The sequence below is a fragment of the Lytechinus pictus genome, chromosome 10 (assembly GCF_037042905.1).
Source record: "Lytechinus pictus isolate F3 Inbred chromosome 10, Lp3.0, whole genome shotgun sequence".
In the NCBI taxonomy this organism is placed as follows: domain Eukaryota; kingdom Metazoa; phylum Echinodermata; class Echinoidea; order Temnopleuroida; family Toxopneustidae; genus Lytechinus; species Lytechinus pictus.
The window spans coordinates 24986091-25005854 of NC_087254.1; the positions used below are offsets into that span (position 1 = coordinate 24986091).

At 35.9% G+C, this 19764-nt stretch overlaps 2 protein-coding genes across 2 annotated transcripts; one reads left to right on the forward strand and one right to left on the reverse strand.

The window, feature by feature from the left end:
- Positions 1-2898: 2898 nt before the first annotated feature.
- LOC129269360 (ATP synthase subunit f, mitochondrial-like) lies at positions 2899-6599 on the forward strand. The gene is made up of 4 exons (XM_064106065.1): positions 2899-2921; positions 3502-3659; positions 5137-5253; positions 6113-6599. Exons 1-4 carry the CDS (start codon positions 2899-2901, stop codon positions 6142-6144), a joined length of 330 nt encoding a protein of 109 aa, XP_063962135.1. The 3' UTR covers positions 6145-6599.
- Positions 6600-10381: 3782 nt separating this feature from the next.
- On the reverse strand, positions 10382-18546 carry LOC129270368 (uncharacterized). The gene is made up of 4 exons (XM_064106066.1): positions 18536-18546; positions 17930-18005; positions 16090-16224; positions 10382-12775 (listed from the first exon to the last, which is right to left on the reverse strand). Exons 1-4 carry the CDS (start codon positions 18544-18546, stop codon positions 11834-11836), a joined length of 1164 nt encoding a protein of 387 aa, XP_063962136.1. The 3' UTR covers positions 10382-11833.
- Between the last annotated feature and the right edge of the window lie 1218 nt (positions 18547-19764).

Here is a 19764-nt window from a genome sequence, read left to right on the forward strand (position 1 = left end):
ATATGTGGCATTTGGTTTGCTTTAGGAAGAAAACAAGTACATGTAGGCAGGGCGCGACAAACCCGCTTGCCCGGGGCAAGTGAAAATGACGTGCGGGCAAGCATATCTCAAAGTCAATTGCCCGATCGGGCAAGTGGTTGTTTTGGAAATAAAATATCAGTAGACCTTCTAAATTTCAATATCTTTTGGATAATCACAACTATCTCTCAGATTATGTCAAACCAGTAAAAAAACAGTGGAAACTGATGTAAAATCAGTGCCAATTACCAATAATTAATCGCCAGGTACCTCGTTCGAAAAACTGTGCCATCGCATCTTACGTTCTATGTGTGCAATGACTGCGCATGCGCTACTTGAGCAATTTGAGCAATTTGCCGATGCAAAAACCACCAAAAGTGGCTAAAATGTCACATTTTGCAAAAATCCATGAAATGGCCATCTATTTTCCATATTAACTTGAAATTGTTTTGCTTTAGTTGGAAACTACTGAAAAAATGAAGAATATTCAGCTCTTTCTTGACTCTCTTTCTTTACTCTGATTTCTGATGATGTTACACTCTGTAAATTTTTTTTTATTATTGTGGTCCCACATGTAGAATTTCATGTTGACCAAGTGTAAAACGATCAAAACGATTAAACGATACGATCAATGATCAATGCTGCAACACCATGAAAAAAAAACCCATGAAAATTTACATGCGGGACTACAACAAAAAAATATTGACCCATTGTAACATCATAAAATGATGAAGAAAAGACAAGAGAGAGGTGAATATTCTTAATTTTCTTGATAATTTCCAACTAATTAAAAAAAAAAATTAAAGGAAATATGGAAAATAAATGACCATTTCATGATGCAAAATGTGAAATTTTAGCCACTCCACTTTTGATTTTTTTCTTTCTTTTTTTTACATCATACAACGATTTTTTTCAGAGTCAATAAAGAGCTGAATATTTTTCACTGGCTTTCTTTAGTTTCCAACTAAATAAAAACAATTCTAAGGAAATATGGCAAACAGATAACCATTTTGTTGATTTAAAGATGCAAAATATGAAATTTTAGCAACTTTTGGTGAAGGTTTTTTTTTAACCTTAAATTAAGCCCCATTTATAAATGGCGAAAAAAATTCAAAATAAACGCAATGACTCAGGCCTACATTGCTGAAAATATACTTTCAAATGTGTGTTCTTTTATACTGTACATGATTCTCAATTGTTATTTTGTATGACCTTTAAAAATAAGAGTAGTGCCGTCATAATAAAACAAAATTATAAAACAAATAGAGCAAGCAGTTTTTTCTATCGGGCAAGCAAATTTTTTCATCACTTGCCAAACAGGGCAAGTGACAAAAATGTTTTTTGTAGAGGCCTGCATGTAGGTTGCGGTACACATAGGGGTTTTCTCTCATGTGCATAAACATTAAAAACGCAAATACTCTGATCAAGCAAACGCTCAAGCTGCTCTGTTGGAGCTTGAAAAACCCAAGCAAGTACTTAAACGCAAAAGTGAAAAGCTTGCTTTATGCATATGTCTTCTAGCAATAGCTTAACCGTCAAGGAAATGCTAGCAGTCAGTTAGCGATTGCTTGAATTTACTAGCAATAGCATTTGCTCACTCATATTTATGCTTACGGAATCAAGCAAAAGCCTAGCAAAAGCAATTGCTACTTTTTTGCATCTGACCCAATATCATTGATAAATTCATGTGTCACGTGTGGTGATTGAAAATAAGAGTGAGTGTATCTGTAGTGTAACATTAGATCTACCGAGTGTGACTGACTGTGTTGTGCCAGTAATGATTGAATTGAATATGCTGGTGGGGTGGTATTCTGACTCATCTTTGATCCATCTTTGGATTCTATTAAAATTTTCTATTTTATCTTAAAGGTCAAGTCCACCCCAGCAAAATGTTGATTTAAATAAATAGAGAAAAATCAAACTAGCATAACACTTAAAATTTCATCAAAATCGGATGAAAAATAAGAAAGTTATGACATTTTAAAGTTTCACTTATCTTTAAAAAAACAGTGATATGCACAACTCAGTGACATGCAAATGAGTCAGTCGATGATGTCCATCACTCACTATTTCTTTTGTTTTTTATTGTTTGAATTATACAATATTTCAATTTTTATAGATTTGACCATTGGGACTGACTTGACTGAATCATATAATATTAAACAATGCTAATTTCACATGTTCAGGGAGGAATTAATCACTGTTTCACTTGACTATGAGGAGAAAATTAGAATTTTTTATATTTCATATAATAAAATACAAAAGAAAAAGTGAGTGGATGATGTCATCAGTCTCCTCATTTGCATACCAACCAGGATGTGCATATAACTGTTTTGTGAAATTAAGCGAAACTTTAAAATGTCATAACTTTCTTAATTTACATCCGATCTTGATGAAATTTTCAGTGTTACGCTTGTTGGATTTTTCTCTTTTTATTCAAATCAATTTTTTGTTGGGGTGGACTTGTCCTTTAATAATGAAACTTGCATTCTGAGGTCACTTTTTACCCCATAAAATTTCATATTTTATCTGAAATACATGTTATCTTACGTATACGTATCTTAAAATGACACACAGCAGAGCAGTGCCAGCATGTATTTTATCTGTTGTGTACATTGCGATGCAGAAGATTTGCTTACGATGCCCATTTTGCTTTGAAAAAAAAAAAAACTTGAAAAAGGATGGGGATATTTTATATCTGCATTGTAAATTTCAGTGATATTCATCTATTTCTCATCAAATTTTGAGGGGTTATTTGATAAAGTATAAGCAATCAGCATGCAAAAAAAAAATGATGCATCCATATGTTAAAGCAATTGAAAGTTCAAAAAAATAGTTGCACACCCTGATTGTGCTTTTGACCACTATACACTGTCAGATATGTGGATCCTCCTCTTGGCAATGTAAACAAGATCTGTGATGTTACATACAAGTATGTACTACTCTCCTCTTTAGACACTAAAAGTAAACCCCAAAACATCTCTTCTTTGCTCATGTGTGACATCACAGATCTTGGTTCCATTGCCAATGGGAATGGGAGGATCTACATCAATATTCTAGTGATAAAAACTTTCTGGTTATTCATTCAATCTGTCTCAAATATTTAATTTTGTCTGTTTATTTTTTTCTCTTTTTATATGAATTCAACTTGTTTCAAGGGTGTCATTCTCATTTAATCAAGTGGAAAATATTATCTGTGTAATTATTTCAATATTGAGGTTATTTTTCATAAATATCCCAGGTTCTTTCAAACAGATACACTTGTCTCTTTCAAAAATTGTAGACAATGGTTTATATGGTTTTTTTTTGCAGTTAGTCACCTACCTCTACCTGCCCCTTGTATTATACAGTCCCTCCATAAGTTTTGGAAGATCTTAAATTAGACAAAAGAAAGTTTGATCTTAGCAGAGAAATGCGAGCCCTCATCTCAACATGCCAGATAAGTAGTCGCTCTGGGAATACAGATTTTTAATTTGGTGACAGTTGGCAATATTTGACTATATTATTTGAATGTATTGTCTTTTTGTATTGTTTAGCTATTGCAGAGTTGAGACTGAGTGAGGTGAAGCTTGGTCAGCTTCCCAGGTGGCTGTCAACCTGCTCCTTCACACCAGCTGGTCTTGTCAGAGCCTTAGGAAGAGGTAAGAACAGGATACAATGAAGCCTTGATAGTTATACTGTATCTTGGGTCAATTTTTTTAATCAATTGCAGCATTATGCTTTGAATATATTTTTTTTTATTCTAGAGCATATATTCAAGGGGAAGGAGTCACATAATTCCCAAAGTTAAAATTGATGTTGATGTGAGGTGGATCAGACTGTTTTATAGGAAATATCACTAAAATCACTTGAGAGTTGTTTCAGGTCTTATAGAAATTAAGACATTTAAAAAAATGAGTTTGTGAGAGAGAGGCCAGGGCTCTATGCATAAAATTGGCTTACCTTTTGTTAAATCTTTTGCCAGACTTAGCCAGCTATATTTGTAAATTATAATCTTGCTCCAGTTTTGTCCATCACCATGGTACCATAAATCTAAAATATAGCTTGTGTTCTTAATTGATCTCTAAATAATGAAGGATGTCAATAACATTTTTAGGAAGCAGAAAACTTTCTAAAAAAATTGCAATTATCTGAATAACCAAATGTAATCATCTTTTCCTATTTTTTTTTCATTTGGTAAAGTGTTGAAAATTATTAGTTTAAATCAAGAACTTAAGGGCGAACATATCAAAGGTGGATAAGATGATATGCACTGTCTTTGAACCTATTCTGCCAACTTTGCCAATTGGCAAGGCTCTATGGCAGTCTCAGGCCAAGCAACAGTGCTACATTAAAACTGATGTGTTAACATTGCCGAGTAAGGTCATTTTACTCAGCATAATGCAGCAGTTACAGAGATTAAATCCATCGTACTATTAGTGAATGTTTGAATATAAGTATGTGGATGCCTGGATGGTAGATTAAAGCACTTCTAATCAAAGTCATTTGTCATTCTAATCTTACAAAATTAAGCCATGGTTAGCACTATTGGAACATGTAACATGCAAATGTAGCGATTGGATATCAGAAAGCTACATATTAGCCTATTCAATACTTGAGAGCAATAATAGAAAAGAAGTATGCAAAAATATTTCAATTTAAATACATGTTCCTGTAAACATAGAAAACATGTTTCAACTGAAACATTTTTTTTTCATATCTAATGTAGTAATGCACTGTATTTTTGACCATCACTTTGAGGTCATTAACCAAAACTTAGACTGGGCTTCGATATGTTACCTTTTTTGTTACACATTATATTTTAAGTGTTTTACTAAAATTGACTTTGAAAATAATGAAGGTTGTATCTTTTCATGCAAAATGATAAAATGTTTTGGCATCCCATTTAGCATTCCATATATGTATTCGGCTTGTTGATTCATCCTTTCAAAACAACCTTATTGACAATCCCCTCCCCTTCTTGGGTATCATTATATCCTTTGTTCAAATGTTAGGTTTATTGTATTTATGCTGCTCTAAGTATTATGAACATATTTTTTTGCATATTTGAGGTTAGTTGACCTAATTAATGCCTAAATGAATCTAAATGTAATTTGCCATTTTTATCTACAATTACAGGTCGCACAAGGTATTACAACAAATATATCAATGTAGTACGAGGCAATATTGCTCCTGTTGGCCAGTTTATAGCTACTTTTGTCGTTCTTAACTACATGTGGCGTTTCAGGGTTGAAAGTGAGTAAAGAATTCTTATTATCAAGGACCCATTTCACAATTAATTTAATACCATTGAAACTTTGCCATCATGGTACTGTAGCTACCATGAAAACAGGTTTCCATGTTAGGTAACATGGAGAAATAGCTTTAATAGACACAAGTGTTTATGAAACGGGCCAAGACTTCTAAAAACTTCTTTTTTTTTTTAAGTGCAATTTCCCATTAGTTTTCCATCTCCAACTTTTCTGTCTTTTAATGCCATCAAACTTGCCAAGGTTGAAACTATTGGGATTGTTGATAAAATACATGAGTGTATGTAATTTGAGGTCTTGTTACTATCTTGAAATTTAGTACAGTTTGATAACTTTGTGTAAAAAGAAGCCAAAACAAACACATCCACTGTTTGTTCTTCTTGAGAAGAATGTATTTAGCTTTGCAAGAATCAAGAGATGTGATGACAAACGTTAAATTAGCAGTGATTTTTGGTCGAATATTTGACATTCACATTGATGGGCATCTTTCGCTCAAATGGGATTACTAACAGCATAGCTTCTTTTACCCAGCAGTTAGTTACCTGTGCTCAATGAAATCCAAGATATAACCAGGCTTGCAATTAGCATCTCTTTTATAATTTGAAGTTTGCTCTCAATCATCTTTTGATTTTGACACATTACTATCTTACATTCATTAACATGTTACAAGCATTTTTGTTGAGATTTTTTTTCTAATTGTTGATTCTCTCTTTATCTGCACTTGTTCAAATTGTATCAAGGAACTGGCTTATCATTCAAGAGATGATTTTATCTCTTTGTTACAAAGAAAATAATTTGTCACTTCATTTTCACTTGTTTGTATCTTTCATGTTTTGCCTTTACAGAGGAACATCGTCTAAGAAAGCATCATTGGTGATGAAGATGGACTGCTTTTGACCCGACCTCTACCCTCGTCACTATTCCCACTCCCAGCTATAAAGATAATTCAGTCTCTGTCTTCAATAGGCACAACCAAAGTGGAATTAATTAACATGATCTATTGATAAAAACATCAGGAAATGCACCAATTAGAAGGAAATTTGAATTTGAACATGATGTGGAAAGGGTTGCCATCTGACAAGTTGTCGCGTTTGATGTGAAGACCACAGCAATTCTCCACTTACGTATTCAGCCAGGTCCCATTTTCAGTCCATCAGAAGTCCCCCAACCTCATTAGAAATACTCTGTGGAGTGGAATCAATAGTTGACCAATGCCCGCTGACAGTCATCTGTTGACTGTCTTGTAAAATGATATGTAGGACTTTGTATTATTTTGCTGTGTAACAGAGCAGAAAGAGTATATGAGAATTAAAATGAGTTGTTAACCTGTGAGCCTTTTCTTGCATACCTGATTCTTTTTGTTAAGTATTGTGTTTTTATTGATTTTAGTGGTAACTGGAAGGGGGCGATGACTTTCATGTAATATCTTGACCAGTGTTCTACATGTATCTGGTCCCGTTTTAGTGGTGGTCGCTATTTCACGGCATTACAACAAAACAAAAATCAGGCCAAGTTAGTGGTCTAAAAGACAAAAGTGAAGGAACATCAGTGTAATAACAATGTTACATTAGCAAATCTTTATCAAATATAAGAATGTTTAATGTAAATTATGCAAATATAACAAGATTAAAGATGGAAATGAATGCTAGTGCAATTCCTTTTTGCAAGGAGTTAGTTCTTAAACACTTTATTCGAAATAAGTGGTGGATGGAACCAGTGTTTTTTATGGGTGGTGGTCAGAAATCTGTGCCGGTTGGGCCCGATTGTATAGCTTATAACAGGAGTGAAAAAAAATCATTGACAAATCATTTTGTGAAATCCTCTTCAGAGTGGAAACTGATACTGACATGCTATTTGTATTTTGTAATCCAAGATGGATTAATGCATGGAATTTATGGAAAGACACTCCGACTTTGGGTGCATTGCTACATGAGTCCACTCCAATAGCGTTTTGATCCCTGGTTGATCTTGGGATTGTTCCACAAAGAATATCAAATGTCCCCCCCAAAAAATGGAATGTGAATTTAATTTCACTCATTCATCTAATTCATAAGTTTTTTTTAAAGCAACTCTTTGCAATGGCCTGTGATCCTGGTATGCTGCAGTTCCTTGACTCAAAATATTTCCATCTTTTATCAACCTTGGCTCTGAAAGTGCTAGCTAATAGTAATACCCACCTGGGGCCCGTAACACAAAGCTTAGCAATGATCGTAGAACATTTTTCTACGATTGATTGCATTGACACAATGTACAATCAATCGTGAAAATCATGCGTACGATCAATCGCTAACCTTTGTGTTACGGGACCCAGGTCTCAAACAACTCGGTATTATATATCTAATGGAATGAACCGAGATGAAATGTAATGGTCATTTGATGAGTTGGGTTATTGACTGGAAATAACACCTTTTGATTATGAGACAAGATGACATTATAAGGCCAAGTCCTGGGTCCAGTTTGATACTAGTTAAACAAATGCATGGCCCGTATTCTGAAGTCAGGTTTAACTTAGACCATGGTCTAACTCTGTGCTAAAATTATGAGAAGCCAAGTGTCAAAATTTTTGTTAAGTTGTATGTTTCTTACATCTACTGTGCTCTTTCCTGATTCTTTAATGGTGAAGACAATTATTATTTATACTTCCTAGACAATTATGAATGAATTGAGAGCCAAATGAGCTGAAATATGATATCTCTACTGTTAGTGATTTATGTACCAATTAGCTATCCATACCTAAACCACAACTTTAAACCTGAGTTTAAGTTAAACCCGACTTCAGAATACGGGCCCATGAGTTTACTATCAGCCAATCATATTGAATGATTTCAGATTTTCAGTAGTTTGATATTGCAGATTTGTTATTACAAGTAATTATGAAATGGGCCCCTGATTGAACCCAACACTAAGCAGACTAGGAGGGTGTTTCACAAAAGAGTTTGGTCAGACAAAATGCGATGTTTCCATACCTGTTACACATGGTACTGAACACATAATTTCATTGATTATAAAACATGGTAGAGCGGTCCCATGAGCTTGATCTTACTGATACAGTGATGGATTATATACCCTACACATTAGAATTCAAGTGTAAATTTGGAAACCTTTGTGAAACACCCACATACAGGATGGCAGTTTAAAATCTGACTAAGTGGTGTTAATTCATATGGCTATATAAATGCTGCAGTCAGCAACATGCAGAAGAGTTCTTGTCAGTGATTCTCACTTACTAATTTTCTCTGAGCCTATCATACTTATATTAGCTTATAACATCCTTCAGGGCAAATCACAGACAAAACTCTTTGACACACTCGACAGATCAAGAAATTTAAACCAAATTTTGGGAGAGGAACACACCAAAATAAAGATAGAGAAAGAAAGGGACAGAATGGGGACTAATGTAGGGAAGGAATGAAGAAAGAAGAGAAAGAGTGATATTTTCTCATGATGTGGTCATGTTGAGCTATTCCTGTAGCTTGATAAAGTATTTGTAATGAGTTTATCCTCTGGGATAGAATAGGATAAATGTGGATGAGAGTGAATGAGAAGAGATGAAGTGTAGCAAACAAAATGGACTTCAGGAGATACAGATGAAGAGAAAATGATGAGACAGAATGAAAGTGCAAGGATTGGGATAAAGATAAACAATGAGGAGAATGAGATAGAAGGAATCATGATAGCTTGTGAGAAAACAAATTGGGATAGAGGGAGTGTGAGAATGGACAAGAGGGAGTGTGAGAATGGACAAGAGGGAGAGAAGAGTCATCATATTGGTCTGTGAGTATACTTTTCCAGAAGGTCCTCTCATACTTGTCTTCTGCTTTCCCCTAATATCATTCTTAGTAAAAAAAAAAAAGTTTGTAAGCTTTGGGGGTGGAGTTGAATCTCGGCATTTAGGTGTTGAAACAGCCCAGTACTTTCAGGTCAAATTGAAGAGGAAATGACTTCACAGCCCCTGGCTATTGCCATGTGTTTGACCAGCTGAAAAAGTAAATCTTAACAAAACTTGTGAGGGCCTTGTAAATCTTAAAATAAGTAAAACTACTTCTCAAGCATACAAAGAAAAATTTCAGGATACACTATTCAACGGTATCTACTTAAAGGGATGGTTCAGGCTGGAAATATTTATATCTCAATAAATAGAGTAAAATTTGATCCAAATCAGATAACAAACTTATAACAAAGTTATTGAATTTTAAAGATTTGCATTATTCCACTGAAACAATTCTAGGCATGTCTTTATGAATATGGCTTTATGAGCTGATGATGTCATATCCCCACTTGTTCTTTTGTATTTTATTATATGAAATAAGGTTTATTGAAAATTTTTCTACCAAGAACTAAAACAATTGGATTGACAACTGATGAAGTGCATTAGTAATGTACTGCCGCAACTTATTTCATCATAATGGAGACACATCATTTACACATGTATGAAAAAATGAAGCATTTATGATTTCATGTAATAATATAAGAAAAAGGAGTGGGGATGTGACATCACCAGCCCACCTAATGAATATTCATGACAATGTGCATATAACTGTTTTCACAAAATATTGATAAACTTCAAAATTCAATAACTTTGTTATTTGTTATCCGATTTTGATGAAATTTTCAGCATTTTGCTCTGTGAATTTTACTCTTTTTATTTAGATATAAATATTTTCAGCCCGAACCATTCCTTTAATAAAAACAAACCTGTAAGATGAAGTGGTTAAATGTCTTCTATCATGGAAAATGATAACTTTATCAAGGAAAGGCACTAAAATATTATCAACCATCAACTTTAGGACGTGTATACAAATGTGTAGAATATCCGGATGTTAGCTCTGCCTTATTGCCCGGTACATTTCCATGTATTTTCTCATTGACTTTCCTGAGCGGGCAATAAATTGGGCCCGTGGATAAACAATTGGAAATTTATTGACCGGCCATTTGATCCCACTCTTAAGCAGGCAACAATGTATCAAAGTTGCCCTGCTCAGATTTCTGATACGGTTAATAATTATATCATTGAATATTTAACAAAGCTTTAGACAGACTTTGACATACAAACTAAATAGATCATATTTAACCAAACAAACTTAAATAAAAACTCGACAATTAAATTGAATAACTAGTTGACTTTATACTTTATTGCACTTGTCAAAAATTAACACAGATGGATATTCGCAAATCAAGGGCTTAAGCTCTTGAGGCAAACAACTCTCAAATATAGCATCAAAGATTCTTAGAAAGACAGGTTATAGCCCAAGCAAGCAAACAATTCTATTAATTGGGAATAATATCAGGAGCTTTTGTAATACATCTATTGATGGAAGGGCTTAGTTTCTGTGCTCTATAAATGAGTGCAAAATTATGATTTTGCAAAAAAATCTACTTCTGAAGTTTTTTCTGTTAGCTAGAATGTATTCAATTACTTATCCCCTCTAAAAATAAACTATAAGTAAAAACCTGAGTAAGTTCTATCAAATAAGAAATATGCGTATTTCCCTTTTTGTTGAAAAGTTATATATATTTTGGATATTACCATATGATATACTAGTAATAATAATATATGTGACTTATAAAGTGCAAAATCCACTCTGTAGAGCGCTCAATGCACAATGTATATAGAGAAAATGAAGACAAAATGAAGTCCCATTTCTTTAAACTGTTACTAGTATTTCAATAATTCTATTTTACATGATAGAAAAGAGGACTACGCAATGAAGTCCGACAGCCAGCCTGTAAAACGTCTTTTTTTTATAAAATGGATATGGATATTAATTGGAGGTTTTGAGATATGTGATATTGTTATCTAAATTCGTTTACCATCCATCAAATGACTTTTTGGTATCCTTTCTTCAAAATTGTTTTTCTAAAAATATGTATCACATGAAAAGCAGCAGAGAGTCTTAGCTTCTCAATTATATGTCATTTGTTAATTATATTTGTGATTAAGTCAGGATAAAACTATTCAATAATTCTCTCTTTTTTTTGGGGGGGGGTGCACTTTACACAAAACAGTTTATGGCCATAAGATAAACTTTATTTATAGATGTGCATAATATTCATCCTTTAATTACTTGAATGACTTAAATGGGAACTAGAATTTCAAATTAACAGCTATTTATGAAAACAAAGCCAATAATGTATCAAAAGTCATATTAATTTAGATCAATCAATGATTGAAAAATTATCTGAATAAAAGGACCATTCAGAATCTCGGATTTAAAGTTTTATATCAAATTGAATTTGGTTTAAATAATTATGCGTTTACTTTCAACAGGTATGATTTTGAATGACACAAATTTGATATTTTCTCAAAAAAACATGAAAAATCTTAGTATACAGTAGAACAGAATATTTTGATTAAAGGTAATTCTTGGAATTAAACGCATTTATAAACAAATGGATTCACTTGGCCGGTTGTCGAGTTGTATTTCATTAGGGGAAATGCATTTGATTAACTAGTTATATGTAACAGGCTCCTTACACCCATGCAAGAAGCTTAGAACAATATCCATAATCTGTACTGGTAGAAACGTTGCCATGAAATACCATTCTGGAAGGTTATTTCCTTCTTATCATGATTTACTATTTTTTATTGCATCTTGGATGAAACTAAAGGCATCTCTACTTGTTCCAGCTTTCTGCTGCTCATCATCATCAGTGTCCACAACGAATCCAAACCCTGTCGTTGGCTTCTTGGCAAGATTGATTGGCACCGAGGTAGTCCCACTCAACATGACAGATGACAACTGTGGGTACATCTGAGAAATATGCTGGGCAGTCATGACTGGTTGTTGAAATGCACCGCTGGGATGTCTTTGGGAAGGCATATCGACTTGAGGGTTTACAGTACTGAGCTTTGAAAGAACTTGTTCTGATGAAGACTTTGGGTGAGAAGACGCTTTCTTTGGGGACACTGTTTTCCAGAGGTCTGCAAATCCTGCTTCTCTGGACATTATGGGATCCACACTTCTGTGCTGAGTTGCCTCTCGATGAACAACGTCTTGATATTCTGATGCTCCTACAGGGTTTACAGGAATGACACCATGGGTTACAGGTGAACTCATCAGAGTACTGTCTCCATGTGTTTCATGATTTGATACTAAATTTGCCTTAGCATCTGGAAGAAGTAGGTTTGCTTCTGATGAGCCTGATTCTGACATGAACTGGTTGTCTATCAACAAATCGGAAACTGGATTTCCTTCAGAATCCTTGGTCCTACAGGAAGCACTTGAAGACATCCCTGTTGATACCTGATCTTCAGGACTTACTTGGGGCATGGCTGCTACAGTCATACCGCTGAACAAAGAACCACCAGATGTTTTTGAGTTGCCAACTATTATAGCAGAGGGTGTTTCTCTTGAAACAGCAGCTTTCATTGAAGTTGTGTTAACTAAGGGTCCTGGTATATCCTGACCAGCAGCTTCAAATACTGACTGGGGCTTGAGCTGCCCCTCAGGCATCAATGGCTGATCTAGACTAGTGTCTGCTTCAAGCCTCTCCAACTGCCGTAAAATCTGAGGGTGAAAAAAAGACCAGAATCTGAATAAACCAGAATAGACTCAAAATTTGACATGAAAGAAATATGACTTGATACTCAAAGCTGACAGTTTTACCTTTATGATAACTTCTATTGAAAATAAGCTAAAATATGCGATTATCAATGATGAAATGTCTGCATAAAACTTTGATCCTAATATTGGGTACTTAATTTGACCCACGCGATTTGCAAAAGACTGACCAACTAACCAAGCAGCAAATACTCATTTAGGAATATCAAGAGTGACACGACACTTGATTGTTCTAAATCAAGAATAACATAATAACAAATATGTGGAAAATCTGTGAAATATAATAGACAACAGTGGTCATAAGACAAATCAGCTATTAGACCAAGTGGTTATTAGACTTATTGGCTATTAGACCAAGTGATCATTAGAACAACAGAGATATGGACTAAGTGGGTTTAGCCTGGATGTTGGTAGCCCATCTGATGATTAGACCAAGCGATATTAGACCAACCGTCAGTAAACCCTCACACATCAACTTACACACACCAACCCACCCACCATGTCAACTACTCATACATCAACCTACACACCTACCCTCCCACACCCCAACCCACCCACCCTGACAACTACTCACACATCAACCTACACACCTACCCTCCCACACCCCAACCCACCCACCCTGACAACTACGCACACATGTACCTACACACCTAAACTCCCACACCCCAACCCACCCACCCTGACAACTACTTACACATCAACCTACACACCTACCCTCCCACACCCCAACCCACCCACCCTGACAACTACTCACACATCAACCTACACACCTACCCTCCCACACCCCAACCCACCCACCCTGACAACTACGCACACATGTACCTACACACCTAAACTCCCACACACCAACCCACCTACCCTCCCACACCCCAACCCACCCACCCTGACAACTACGCGCACATCTACCTACACACCTAAACTCCCACACACCAACCCATCCTCCCTGACAATTACTCACATATCAACCTACACTCCTACCTTCCCACACACTGCTAAACCATCCTGACAACTTCTCACAGAACTTACACGCCTAAACTCCCACACACCAACCCACCCACCCTGACAACTACTCACACATCAACCTACACACCTACCCTCCCACACCCCAACCCACCCACCCTGACAACTACTCACACATCAACCTACACACCTACCCTCCCACACCCCAACCCACCCACCCTGACAACTACTTACATATCAACATACACACCTACCCTCCCACACCCCAACCCACCCACCCTGACAACTACTTACACATCAACCTACACACATACCCTCCAACACACTAACCGACCCACACTGACAACTACTCACACATCAACCTACACACCTACCCTCCCACACCCCAACCCACCCACCCTGACAACTACTCACACATCAACCTACACACCTACCCTCCCACACCCCAACCGACCCACCCTGACAACTACTAACACATCAACCTACACACCTACCCTCCCACACACCAACCCACCCACCCTGACAACTACTTACACATCAACCTACACACCTACCCTCCCACACACCAACCCACCCACCCTGACAACTACTCACACATCAACCTACACACCTATCCTCCCACACCCCAACCCATCCACCCTGACAACTACTCACACATCAACCTACACACCTACCCTCCCACACCCCAACCCACCCACCCTGACAACTACTCACACATCAACCTACACACCTACCCTCCCACACACCAACCAACCCACCCTGACAACTACTTACATATCAACATACACACCTACCCTCCCACACACCAACCCACCCACCCTGACAACTACTTACACATCAACCTACACACCTATCTTCCCACACCCCAACCCACCCACCCTGACAACTACTCACACATCAACCTACACACCTACCCTCCCACACACCAACCAACCCACCCTGACAACTACTTACACATCAACCTACACACCTACCCTCCCACACACCAACCCACCCACCCTGACAACTACTCACACATCAACCTACACACCTACCCTCCCACACACCAACCCACCCACCCTGACAACTACTCACACATCAACCTACACACCTACCCTCCCACACCCCAACCCACCCGCCCTGACAACTACTCAACCTACACACCTACCCTCCCACACACCAACCAACCCACCCTGACAACTACTAACACATCAACCTACACACCTACCCTCCCACACACCAACCCACCCACCCTGACAACTACTCACACATCAACCTACACACCTACCCTCCCACACCCCAACCCACCCACCCTGACAACTACTCAACCTACACACCTACCCTCCCACACACCAACCAACCCACCCTGACAACTACTTACACATCAACCTACACACCTACCCTCCCACACACCAACCAACCCACCCTGACAACTACTCACACATCAAGCTACATACCTACTTCCCACACACCCACCCATCCACCCTGAAAACTAGTAACACATCTTACACATCTAAACTTCCACACTGCCACACACCCACACAGGCACCCTGCTTACACATACACACATACCTATTGACCCCAACCCTTCAATCCTCCATGTAGCTATCTACATAACAGCACTTGACACTCTTTCCTACCTGCCCACCAACATAGAGGGTGTTTAGTCAGGTAACTTGACATCTCGAAATTAGAAATGGTTATTTGAATTGCGAATATAAATCATGCCCTCAAAAATGGACATGTTTAACAAAGAACTATAACTAAGGTATCTTTTGCCATTATGGCATCTAGGGCTCAGAAGCCAATCACAATGAAGGTTTTCTAGGATAGTTTATGGCAAAATTACCATAGTTGAAAGTCTATATGAAACAGGGCCCCAGATTTCATGAAATCATGGCTTTTGAATATTGCACAGTGTAGAATGACTTGGAAAGTAAAGGTCTAATCTGGCACACATTTACTAAATTTCCCCTTCCCTTTGTTGTTACTCAAGAATACTACTTCTCTAACTGGGAAAATGAGTCTACATGCAGTATCCAAACAAATCATGACTGAAATTAATTGTCTTTTCCCAAGACTCAAGTCGTGGATCTCCATCGGCAGGTAATCTAGTTAGGGAACATGATTCAAATATACAAAGTCAGTAATCAAGTTACTGTTGTCTTTATTGATGGTAACAGATAAGCTAGTTTGGATTGAGTTGCTCCATGTTCCTCTCTTACCCTCAATAAATACACTTCCAGGCAAGCACTCAAAAATCTATGCCCTACCAAAAATACCCATAGTGAAAATTTGAAGTTTCATTAAGACTAATATACCTTGAGTGACTTTGCCCTGACTGCTTTATCCTGACTATCTTGCAAAGATTTAAGGTGAGAACTGAGCAGACTAAGAGCCACATCTGATGAGATGACATCCTCCTTTAGAATTCCTTCAATACCGAACAAACATAGCTAGAAAAAAAATAGAAATATCAAAATGATAGGTTAAGAAAACTAGAAATAGAACGCTAGATTTTCACTCAACTATTGATCTACATGTATATGGTGGGAACAATTTAAATATCACTGCATCCAATTCAAGTTATGTCCAATGGTGAAAACTCATTGATTGAAAGCACAAAACCCTGAATCTGAAAGTGTTTTATTTACACTTTGAATAAAAAGAAACAGAAATGCAATGATTAAAGTAACATAAACATTCTAAACTGTATACATTCAGCATAAATTGGTTCTTTATCACATCTTTTTAGGGTGGCTATTGCACAGTTTCACTTAGAAACAATTATGTTCAACAATTAAATAATTAGTTTTCTACTTTATCTTCATACTACAGGTAGCACAAATGGCAAGCGATCTTAATTTTCTACTTCATCTTCATACTACAGGTAGCACAAATGGCAAGCGATCTTAATAACATTTAGATAATAATTACCTGTATCAAGCATGCAATAAGGAAAGTAGGACTAAAAAAAACATCATTAGAAGAATTGTCATCATTCAGTGAATGCAAGATTATCAATTTTTATTACCTGCAATATATTTATAGAATTCCCATATGATTTATTTGAGTATGAGGTATCATTTCCATTCATTAGTGCATGGATCACAAATTTGGGATATGAAATTTTAATAGATCTAATAATCTTAATCATTGAATTTCTGATACAGATTTTAATGGGAATAATGAATCAATGGGAATATTTTTACTATCAAGGAAAAAAATTGAAACTAATCGATAGATACTTATCTAGGAGTCTTAAAGTCTGAGCTGTTTAAAACTTCTAAATACTCCAAATAATTTTTATCAAATGTAAGTAGATGTTTTCATGATATCTATAATTTGGACTCTATGAACCTAATGGTACATTACACATACATTTAAGAAGAGAGACTATGCCAGACCTGCCAACCTCTGGGAATGAAAAATTGTATTCTGTATTTTCCCCCCAAAAAAGTGTATTTCATAATAAAATGTGTGGCGCACTCGCTTATCACGGCGCTCAAGCTGCATGCAAGCTAAAATGCGCACTGCTCTTGCAGATGAAAAAAAAAAAACATTGAAACATGTGTATATCTCACCCTGGTTATAACACAATGATTGAAAAAAAAACAAGTTACCTGAAATTACATTGATCTAATGACCATATTTGTGTAAGTTTTATGAAATAAAGACACACTCTTAAAAACGTTGGGCAACATACGGTCCACACAACAATTGGTTAAAACATTATCCAACTCTGGGTAGTTTTCAACCAATACTGTGTAGTTTTCACCAAAAGCACACATTATTGGTTTAAAGCTACTCAGAATTTGATAAAGTTTTAACCAATTGTTGTGTGGACCGTATGTTGCCCAACGTTTTTAAGAGTGCATATAGAGATGATTTTTCTCAATAAATTACGATCTTGTAAAAAATATATATTTTATTTTTATTTTACAAAAACATATTTTTAAAAGAAAAAACGAACTGACGTATTTTGGTTGCAAAAACGTACTAAATACGCAAAAAACATACTAGTTGGAAGGTCTGCTATGCTTGATAATAATTTTTTCTGAAAAGCAAATTGAAAACAATCAAACTGCTAGATTCTATACATATTTATATTTCTAAAAAAGGTAATAATTTAAGATGAAATGTCAATTTTGTTCTACTTACCAAGTGTAGGTTTTTGGATGATGTTAGATGTGAAGTCAGTAGTTCAATTATCTTTTCACAGTTTAATGAGGAACTCCTGGTTGAAAAGTAAAACAAAATATGATGAACTAAATAAATGCTACAAAAATATGTAAATTACATCAAATGTATTCCCTAAAATCAAAATGGGTTGATGTAAGCTGTGAACCCGTCCCTCGGATAGGACGTTAAATGGAGGTCCCGTGTAGAGGAGAGTCACCACCTTTGCACGTTAAGAACCCAATGCACTATTCGTACAAGAGTAGGGGGAAACCCCGGTGTAGTGGTCCACCTGCATTCCCCCCAATCAGTTATATCGGGAGGAGAGACCTGCGGGTCACAGTGATTCATTTCGCTTTTCGCCTTCCAGGCACAGGTGACGCCAAAACAAATAATAATAATAATAATAACAATAATTTGACAAATAACATGGAAGTAATGTCAGTACTTATTGGTCATTTCTTTCCTATGAACGACTATAAAATAAACTCTGAAGTTCTGATAAATGCAGAATAGAAAGGTAGGGAATACCCTTGTGTAGTAGTCCACCTGCATTCCCACCTAATCAGTTATATCGGGAGGAGAGACCTGTGGGTCATAGTGATTCAGTTCGCTTCTAGCCTCCCAGGCAAAGGTGATACCAAAGAAATAATAATCATATTAATTCAACAGATAGCATGGTTTCATGACAGAAAAGAGAAAATTTGCAAGAAAACTGTTCTAATGATGAAAAAGCCTAACCCCTAAATAAATGTAGAAAATATATCTCTAAAATCTAAAGAGTCTGATGAGATTGATTGCATGATAATAAATTCATCAGTGCTGAGCATGTTATCCTTTAATTATTACAGATTAATGAATTAAAGGAAATGTAATGTAAAAAGTTCAGAATAAGTCAAAATATTTTTCATTCATTTAACATTACAAAAATATAAACTGAGTAGTTTATAGTGAGAGCAATATATTCAAATGTAATTCTGAGACAAAAAAATTGTAACTGATGAAATGAAACCAATAACAATTTAAAAATAAGAGAAAACAAAACAGTCTGTACAGATGTAGTAGCCAAACAAGTGGAGCGCCTCTGGCAGTCTCACCTGCATCATGCGATTCAATATAGCAGCAGTGCTGACTTTGAAAACTACTATGAAATAATTATTCAAAAAAAAACACCATTCATATAATGATAAAATACTACGTTCACTGACAATAAATAACATTTGACTTGATCATGCAACCTAAGACTTGTCAGTGATACTTGATTACCCCTATATCCACATTTCACTAAATCTATAAACTGTGAAAGTTATGACAGCAATCTAATAATTACCTCCAAAATGGTCAAAGTTCAATGACCTTAAAGGACAAGTCCATCCCAACAAAAAGTTTATTTGAATAAAAAGAGAAAAATACAACAAAAATAACACTGAAAATTTCATCAAAATCGGATGTAAAATAAGAAAGTTATGACATTTTTAAGTTTCGCTTAATTTCACAAAACAGTTATATGCACATCCTGGCTGGTATGCAAATGAGGAGACTGATGACGTCATCCACTCACTATTTCTTTTGTATTTTATTATATGAAATATGAAATATTCTAATTTTCTCCTCATTGTCAAGTGAAACAACGATTAATTCCTCCCTGAACATATGGAATTAGCATTGTTTAATACTATATGGTTCAGTCAAGTTGGTCCATATTGTCAAATCTGTAAAAATTAAAATATTGTATAATTCAAACAATAAAAAACAAAGGAAATAGTGAGTGATGGACATCATCGACTGACTCATTTGCATGTCACTGAGTTGTGCAT